This window comes from Haliaeetus albicilla, chromosome 10 (genome assembly GCF_947461875.1).
Source record: "Haliaeetus albicilla chromosome 10, bHalAlb1.1, whole genome shotgun sequence".
Taxonomy (NCBI): domain Eukaryota; kingdom Metazoa; phylum Chordata; class Aves; order Accipitriformes; family Accipitridae; genus Haliaeetus; species Haliaeetus albicilla.
In genome coordinates, this window is record NC_091492.1 from 27656313 (window position 1) to 27665779 (window position 9467).

Below are 9467 nucleotides of genomic sequence, written 5' to 3' on the forward strand. Positions count from 1 at the left end.
GGCCGGGCCGGGCCGGGCCGGGCCGGGCCGAGCCGAGCCGGGCCGAACCAGGCCGGGCCGCCCCAGGCGCCCGACGAGCTCCAGCGACCCCGCCCCTCCGCCACGCACTGACATCTCATCAGTCCCAACCCCCTCGCCTGATGCAATCCATTTCCCGCCTCGCTTTCAGCCGCAGGCCAATCACGGGCTAGTCAGGGCGCTCCGTCATGCCACCCGGGCCAATGAGGAAGAGCCACGATCGTAGAAATCCGGGCGGGGCAGCCACGAGCGCAGACGGTCCGGAGTCGTGGCGCCGGGCAGCGCGTCGCCTCCCTCTCCTCCCGCGCCGGCCATGGCAGCGCTGCCCGGTGCCGCAGCCCCCCGGCTGCTCCTCATCCCTAGCAAAGCAGCCGAGCCACCCGGCCCCGCGGCCGGCCGCCATATTTCCGTTGTCCTGCCGGTAGGAGCCGCCGCCAGCTCCTCGGACCTGGAGGCCCCGCAGCCGGCCCGCAAGCGGCAACGGCTCACTCATCTGAGCCCGGAGGAGAAAGCGCTGCGCAGGTGAGGGGGCCCCCCCCGCGGGGGTGGGGGGGCTCGCCGCGGCGGGTCGGGGTCGGGGGGGTCTGGCCGCCCTGACGGCCGCCCTGCCCCGCAGGAAGCTGAAGAACCGCGTGGCGGCCCAGAGCGCCCGGGACAGGAAGAAGGCGCGGATGACGGAGCTGGAGCAGCAGGTGGTGGAGCTGGAGGAGGAGGTATGGGGCTGGGGGGCCGGCGGAGCGGGGGGCGGCCGCGGCCGGCGCTGCGGCCTCCTGCCTGACAGCTCTTTGCAGAACCAGAAGCTGCTGCTGGAAAACCGGCTCCTGCGGGAGAAGACGTGTAGCCTTGCTCTGGAGAACCAGGAGCTCCGCTGCCGCCTGGGCTTAAATGCTCTGAAGATGGAGGAGGAGAGCGAGTCCGAGGTGAGCCTTCTGCCGCGCTGGTGGTGTGTCTTCATCTCTTTCTGGGCAGAACTTGCGGAGAGCTGCCGTGCCCCCAGAGGTGCCTGCGTGGCAGCGGGTGGGGAGGGGTAACAACCCCTGTGCTGAGAGCTCTTGGGCTGAAATTGCCGTGCTGTGAAGAGGGATAATTCATGTGCCAGGAACGCTCTTGTCCTCCAAATGGACGCTTCCCTACAGACCGAACAGATGCTGAGTCTGAACTGGGTGCCACTGGTAGTGTGGGAGATAGCGGGCTGACTAGTTCCAGGCTGGTTTAAGATTATTTCTACATTATGTTCTAGAAGTGAGGTAATAAGTGTTACAGTCATGTATGCCTGTCTCAAAAGAGCAGGGAGATATAGTGGAGGGGGTCAGGCTCTCATTTAAGTGGTGAACAAAATAAATCTGCAGATGTATGGAAGCTTGAGCCAACTTCAGAAGTGGTCTTTCGGGTTCCTACTGCACAAGCAAGTGGAGAATCTAATGTTGTAAGCCTTTGCAGGAAGAGCATGACTTTCATGATTATGTACTGTGCTGTCTGCCAGAACTCTTGTGGTGACTGACTGGATTTTTCTCCTTGGTACAGGTTGTGAAGGAATCGCAGGTGGATGAGATTAGATTGGTGACCGGGTCCGCTGAGTCCGCAGCACTCAGACTACGTGTTCCTCTGCAGCAGGTGCAGGCCCAGCAGTCACCATTTCTGATAACTTCCACATGGATTCTGATGGCAGTGACTCTTCAGACTCAGAGGTGAGCATCCACTCCTATCCAAAACACCCACAAAATTCAGAACCACTGTGGATTGGAGACTAGTGTTGTAACTTCTTGATGTAAAGTCACTTGATGACTTTCTGTAGCTGGCTTGTTTTCCAAGTCTTTTGTCGCGGTTGGGACAGACAAAATGACAAGACAACAGAACTTTATAAAAGCAAGCTAGTGCAAAAAGCCTTTATTGCTCTCTTTCTCTGTTCATTTATACTCTCTTTCCCCTTAGCTTCCCCAGATGTGTCTCTTATTGGTTCAAAGTTGTTATGCTGTGTTATCATTGGTTAACATTTGCACAGTTCATCACAACTCGGCTCTTCTGCCAAAAGGACACATACGCCTTGTCTTGCAGTTAACACTTCCTCAAAACTTGTTTATCTTGCAGTTCTTCTTGTTCCTGTTTGTTCTCTCAAGGGTAGACTGGAATCTTCTCAGGGACAAAGTCGTCCTGTCCAGGGGCCTCAGTCCAGCTGAGGTCCCCCCCAGTCTTTGAATGCCATACCTGTTGCTTAAAACAGCTGTGTTAAGCTATATCCAGGGAGAACAGTCATTCATGCAACTTGAACAAGTCCAGTTCCCATAAAATCTTGGAGAATATTGCCTGAAACAATCTCTTGGCTCTTACAGCAGAAGCGTACAAATACCAAAAGCATACTGTGCTATTACCGTTGTTGAAAACAAACTTGATCATTTTGCTGATGTGCTGGCACTTAGCAAAGCTGTTAGAACTTAACACCTGTCCCTTATGAATGACTTCATAAATGTAAGGACAGGCATCTTTCACCTTTAAAAAAGAAAATCAAACTACAGAACAAAAAAACCCCAAAACAAACCCCCCATCTTTGGTCATGGGCAGGTCTGCCTAAATCTGGTTCTGGTACTTGCTCTATGGAGCCAGCAGGTAGTGTGATGTTTGTACCTGATGGGTCCGAGATCTTGTGGAATTTCTAATAGAGGCTGTGAATATCAAATGCATGTAGAATTCTATGGGGATTGTCAATACCCGTACAAAAAAGTTAATGGACAAAGAATTTCTGAAAGATAAGTAATTGCCTTAACTGTCTGGATGGTGGTGTTCTTGGTAAAACTCCTAGTTCTGTGATCAAGTTAGCATACTTTTAACTTCCAGATGAGGGTTAATAGATGCCACAGCTGATGTTTTGCTGTAACAGTAGTAGGCTCTCTTTCTAAAACAGTATTTCATTCTGCAGTCTGATCTCCTCTTGGGCTTTCTGGACAGTCTGGACCCAGAGATGTTTTTCAAATATGCTGATTCAGAGTCGACATGCCTGGAAAAGCTGGAGGAAGAGATCTGTGGAGAAACAAATTCCATACCAACCTCCCCCTCTCCCTCTTTGGGGTCCCCATCAGCTAAGCTGGAGGCCATTAATGAACTGATAAGGTTTGATCATGTGTACACAAAGCCCCTAATACTGGAGATTCCTGTTAAAATGGGCAACCAAACCAATATGCTAGTGAAAATTGAAGAAGTCTCTCTCTCTCCATCTGAAGATAAAGCTGTCCCTAAGGTCCCAGTATCTGTGAAAGAGGAACCTGTAGACAGCTTCATGCCTGAACTGGGCATCTCTCATCTGCTTTCCTCTCATCATAGCCTTCCAGCCTCAAGCTATCTGTTGGATGCCTGTAGTGACTCTGGATATGAAGGATCCCTGTCGCCCTTCAGTGACATGTCCTCTCCACTTGACACTGACCATGCTTGGGAGGATAGCTTTGCCAATGAACTCTTTCCCCAACTGATCAGTGTCTAACTTGGTAGTGTTAACTCCCCTTGGATAACTATCCTGGCAGGATAACAGGATATGCCCCTTTGGGGTGGTGGTGGGGGAAATCGAGTGTATTCAGAAAAGCATTGCTTATTTCGACCCATGCTAATAGATGGAGTGATGGCCAATGCATTTCTCCTGCTATGAAAAAGCCTAGGGTGTCCTGTCCTGCCTGCCCTCCCACCCCCACCAGTGGTGGCTTATGAGGGAGGAAAGCTTGTTTTTCTAACTTGCCAATTCCATATGAACCTGAAAATGTTCATTTTGTTTTACATTTAAAATAATTTTGAAACCAAAAATTGCAGTGGGATATTCATGTATAGGCAACTGGGTTAAAAACTAAATAGTCTGTACATCTTGCAGATCTACTATGTAAATGCTTGTTTTCCATTTGCTATGTAGAGTTGCTTTTTCCATTTAATATTTAACTGTATTGGTGCAATTAAAGTGCAATGCAGCTCACTGACCCTTTTTTGCCTTGGATCTCAGTGGGGTGGGAAGATTATTTGGGCCTTGCAGAATTTGAAGCTATAGAAATTTTAAGAGATTAGGTCACTTAGTGTCTTGTCCTTACACTACCATAATGCACCAATCCAGCAGCAGTTCTATGCTGTATGTAGCTGGATGTTGTAGCAGTTTCTTTCTGGGAGCACTTAATGTTGCAAACTGTGTTCAAGGTAGATGGGTTTGTATGATGGCCAGAGCTGTTAGAGCAAAATCTACAGTCTGAATAGGGAATACAGGTAGCAGTAGCTTGATGTCTGAATAAAATTCTTGTAATATCTTCCTGTTGGCCAGTAATGCTATTTGAAATGCTCATTCTGAGTGAGGGAGGGTGCGTTTCACGTGGCATGTCTAGTGTTTGTGAAGCTGTGTGAGACATACATGGGGTGAAAAAGGTGCAGGTCCTATGTTACCACAGGAATTCCTGAAGCATAAAATTAACTTTGCAGGAGCTAATTTCAAATACCACAGTAGGACTTTTTTTTTTGTCCTCATACATTTTGTTTCAATGTCACAGTACTCAAAACACTTGAATTGGAGTGAGAAGAAACTGAGATTTTATACTGAAAGTGTGAGAGCTGTTCCAGGTGTTCGCACAACTGTTCTTTGTTTCAGTGCTATTTCATGTCTTGCATTAAATTTGACAAAAATAACTTGAGATGGGGGATGGGACAGGAGGGTATTGGTCACTAACATTCAAGGTGACAGGACTGCTTTGGATTACAAACTTGAGCAACCTAGCTTGTTGTAATAAAACATTATATCTGAATATTGGATAGTAAAAACTACAGCTATGCAATATAGCAGAAACTTAAATTAAAAAAAGTAAGTAGTCTGAGAATAAGTTGCTTTACTTTCAAGCTGGAAAATAGGGATGGCTGCAAGAGATCTCTTGGTACCTAATATATGTTGCTGTGAGTCCAAAAAGCAAATGGACAGGTGAGGATTTGATCCATAGTTTTGCATTACTTTTGTCAGTATTATTGGAACTTCATATGAAACTAAAAAAGTTCAAGTATAGCAGAAATAATGTAAGGAAGAGGTTTCATTTCTTTAAAACTCAGCTCTACATTTTCTAGCTTGGAAGTTGAAGACACAGTTTACAGAAATAAGCATGCAGTAGTTGAAAGTAGCACCTGTAAAACAATTGGTATTTCACATACTTTCCTCAGGGCTATAGGAAGGTTGAGACTAGCACACCAAAGATGCGCAGCCCATCCCACTGCTCATGCTTATTTTTGTTTCTTCAGGAGCTGATCCTAACTGTAGATGAAATGGAATTTTTGCTGATGTGTGCTATCTCCCTTAGGATATCTCAGGTTATCAAGGATGTTTCTCAGTCCAGTTTTACTCGTGTGATGTTTAGGATTAGAATTGCATTTTTTGTGCACCTAGACAAGCTACTGTGACTAAAGCAAGCACTTTTTAAGCATGACAACTGATAACCAAGCATTTTAATAGCTACTGAAAGTAAGGCCTTTACCAAAAGAAATGAAAATCAACTAATGAAATCAAGTACATAAAGTTAATAGTTTTGCTGCCTGAACATCTTTTTAAAGTCTTTCTTCCCTTGTTAAGGTACGTGGGAAGAGTGTGAACAAGAGGTAAGAGGGCTTGCCATATATTATGCATTAATTTAAATATAGTTTCTGCTATTAAAAACACTGTAAGGGCAAGTCTTTCTGCTGTTTTGGGTTAGTTGTGTTTTAGCTTAACTAATGCAGCAATAAATGGTGGCACAGCAAAAAATCTACACTGAGCATTCAAGAACCTACCCGGAAAACCTGAACATCCATCTGTGTTGGTTCCTTCCACCCTAACCCCACCCTCCAGTTTCTGTGTGGGCTGTCTTCACCAAAGAATGTCTCTCCAGCCTTCATGTTTAAAGGTGTAGAAATCCTGCCATTTCCTTCAAATTTGAGGGGGAAAAGAAGTCCAAAATCAAAGGAGGTGAAGAGTACCTTAAAGCTCACAGACTGTAACACCTGATACCTGCACAACTGCAGGGAGTTTTTTTATTTTCCCAGCAATGCTTAAGGCAGTTCTTTTTTTCATGCTAGCTCAGGTTAAGACGGCAACATTAACTGACAGGATGAGGAAGAGTGGAAGTGAAGAGTTAATGTGAACTCTTCTGGCAAACTGCTTAAGAGATAAACTACTTACACTGGTTGCAACAGATTTCTTGGGGGAAGCATGACCTTTGTTTTCAATGAATAAGGAAGTTTACAATTCTTACGTTCAGCTTTTGATGTACCATTACAAAGGCACTGCCCAGTATCATATACACATTTCATAATAACTAAATCCAAGGACTCAACAAGAGTAATTCAGCTCAAACCAAGACCAAAGTAGGGCAATCTTTTACCAAATTAGAGGGGCACAGAAAAACATAGCTGCCTTAGAAAAACCAACAAACCCAAACAACTGGAAAAGCTGCCTAGGCAGGAAATGGCTGTAGGCAACTCTCTAAGCTGTTGGGTTTTTCTTGAAGACAAAAGTTGGTGGAAAAACTGAGGGACCTGTTCCATGTCTGACACATTGAAGTCAAACAGCTGTACATGAATGGTACACTGAGAGAAATAAGAATACATGCAAGACATGGCCATCCTAAACCAAAATCCTGTACCAATTATCAGCCTTGCCTGTGCTTAAGCCTTAAGGGAGATAACCACCAGAAAATTCAACATTACAAAGGATTGCTTCAGACAGCATTCAAAATAAAAAGAATATATACACCTCTACTGCATATTACTTTCCTTTGTTCTTAAGTCAGCCAAACTACAGTTCTCAGCTGCTAGGCAAGCTTCTGCTCCAGTAATTATTCTGAGCCAGTGGTATAATAAAGATCACTGCTCTCACAAGGTTGAGGTTTTAAATTGCTTTGATTCATTAAAGTAGTTAGTGGTGGTCTGAACCAACATCAGGTGAAGTACACCTTGATGGCTGTACATGTAAGCTTTTTGGGTCTCCTGTAAACTGAATTCAACTTAGCTTGCCTGAGAGCAGCCACGTGCTCTGAAGTAAAGGCTGCTCCTGCAGCAGCAGCAGAGAAAGCAGTGGTAGCATAGATCCCCTTTTCTCCACCATAATCGCAGCAGCTGCCAACTGTCACTGAAGTAGAGCACTGCAATCCTCAGAATCATCCTTGTGCTACCACAGATAGAACGAGGCAAGAGGCTAAGAGTGGATGCGTGAGTGATACGGAGCAGAGAGCTACCATCTTCTGCTCGAGGAGTAACTTCACTGCAGCACGTCCTGCTGCTGCCCCAGCAGGCAGGAAAAGTCCTTCTTATGTCCTGTGGCCAGAAACACCTTGACGCAGGGACTGAAGCACTTCACCGGTGCTGCTGTATCTCTGTCGCTCTCTTCTCTCCTGCAACAGGCTGCTCTGAAAGGCTGGAAGACCTGTCATTTTGCCACTCTTCTGCCTTCCTCCAAAGCTGCCTGCCTGACCTGTCTCTTCTACCCAAGCAGCTCATATCAGTGCCTGTAGCCACCACCCAGCCCTGTCCGTCTCTGGAGGGCTACACCTGCACTGTTCAGCCACTGCAGCACTGCTCGTGAACATGTCCTGGATGAATTGCAAAGGTGATGCAAGATGAAGTGAAAGAGGTAATCCTCAACACTGCCTGTTGCAAATCGCTTCCCTGCTCCGCTTACTGCGTAACATCCCAGGTGTGATTTACCAATTAAAATGCCAGCAACATCGCCCTGCCATGGCCCCGGGCAGCACTGCAGCCTGGCTGGGCACTGGCAGCTGCTGCCTGTCTTTGCCTGACCTTACAGCTGAGCACTTTTTGTGCCTCCACGAGCAGCAAACTCCTCACGTCTAAAAAATTCAAGAAAAATTTTGTTACGATCACTTTTCCATCATATTTGGAAATGGACTCTGGTTAATAGGTTCACACCCAAACCTTGTTAAGCACAGCAGACAAAAGTGTTCAATGAAGTAGTATTTACATTGTTTTGCTTGCCTTTTTCAACTTTACAGCTACCGATACTTTCTGGCATGCTTTGTCCTGACTTACTGGCAGCATTAGGTTCCAAGAGAAGCTGCTAATATTTATCAAGATCTCTTCCACTAAAAGCACACAACTAGCTCTTGTCAGGCATCGGGAAGCCTAATAGCATTCAGAATTTCTATTAGCCCTTATATATTTTACTAGAATCAAGTCCACTTAGGTGCTACCAAGGCAGGATAAGGTGGTTTTTTTTAATATATATATTTATATAGTACATCAACATCCACAGATTAAAGTGTGAGCATTTAAACTGTCAGCAGAAGATCTTTATCTGAGATCTTCCTGTAAATGAGAAATGTCAAGTTAAACTAAACCCAGGCAAAGCTGGGGCAGCAAAGTGAAGAGGAACACATGCATAAAGCAGAAGATTTCACCTTTGCTCTATGCTTCCTTAAGATGACTGCTTTCTGATTGCTCTAAATTCTGTTTTGGAGTCCTACTTGTCTCACAACAAGCATGGATCCAGACCCAGTGGTTCACACATATGTTACAACTGCATTTGATTAAATAAATCCTCTGTCACGAAAGCCATACATCTCCTCTAGCTAACTGATATAAGGCACAGGCTCTGGGACAATTACAAGTCCAGTTCCAAGTCCATGCCAAAATAAATTCTGTCCCTCTCCACAGGGTTGGCTCTGTAACTGAGATACTCCTCCCATCTCTACAATCTCCCAGCCACATCCTCAAGGACACTCTCAGCCAGCCAAGACAGCGTTACACAGTCCTAAATGGGTTGGGTTTTACACTACGCTTTTCCTCTCTCTGACTCTGCATTGGAGAAGTATTTAAGTCTTGTCTAAATCCACAGTACAATTTAAGCGAGTCAATGTTTGACTCAGCCTAGAAACCTCGGGGGGGGGGGTATTACTATTTTTGAATATAAATCTGAAGTGCTATTTTCCCCCCTCATTTTGAAAGCAAAGGTAATACTGGTCTAGCACACCCATCCTCATCCTTCAGCTGCTTGAAAAACATCAGAAGATGTTAAACAAAAGAGCAAAGTGTTACATTCCAATAAAATAATTATTAAAATTTGAATTTGTTTTAAAACTCTCCTCAAAAATTTCTTGCTTTTATACAGAACTAAGCAAGCTACGCATTCTTAATTTTAGTCTGAAGTAAAAGGAAAGATCTGCAAACACAAGCTATAGCAACACCTTTTGGTACTCCTTCACTCTGTTAGAGGCCTTTGGGTCATGACAGATTTGCAGCAACTCTTCCTTTCTGGCAGCTTCAGTTTTATTCTACCCTGCTGTTGTCCCACCCCGTCCTGCTGAACACCATGGAAGCAAGAAGTGACATACCCTTGGGACTATGTAGTTAAACTAAAAATCCCCTTAGGCCAGAAGAGTATTTTACGCTCCACTTGAAGGACTGGACTTAGGCTCTCAAGGTTTTCACTTTTATTAGGAAGGAAACACAGTCGTCTAAAA

The 9467-nt window shown here is 45.4% G+C and overlaps 1 protein-coding gene across 1 annotated transcript; it reads left to right on the forward strand.

Moving 5' to 3' along the window:
- The first annotated feature begins 246 nt into the window (after window positions 1–246).
- XBP1 (X-box binding protein 1) lies at window positions 247–3971 on the forward strand. Its single transcript, XM_069794493.1, is given in 6 exon segments — window positions 247–540; window positions 635–731; window positions 810–938; window positions 1543–1596; window positions 1599–1706; window positions 2933–3971. Coding segments are annotated over 6 exon segments (1155 nt in total). The 5' UTR covers window positions 247–331; the 3' UTR covers window positions 3491–3971.
- The last annotated feature ends 5496 nt before the right edge of the window (window positions 3972–9467 follow it).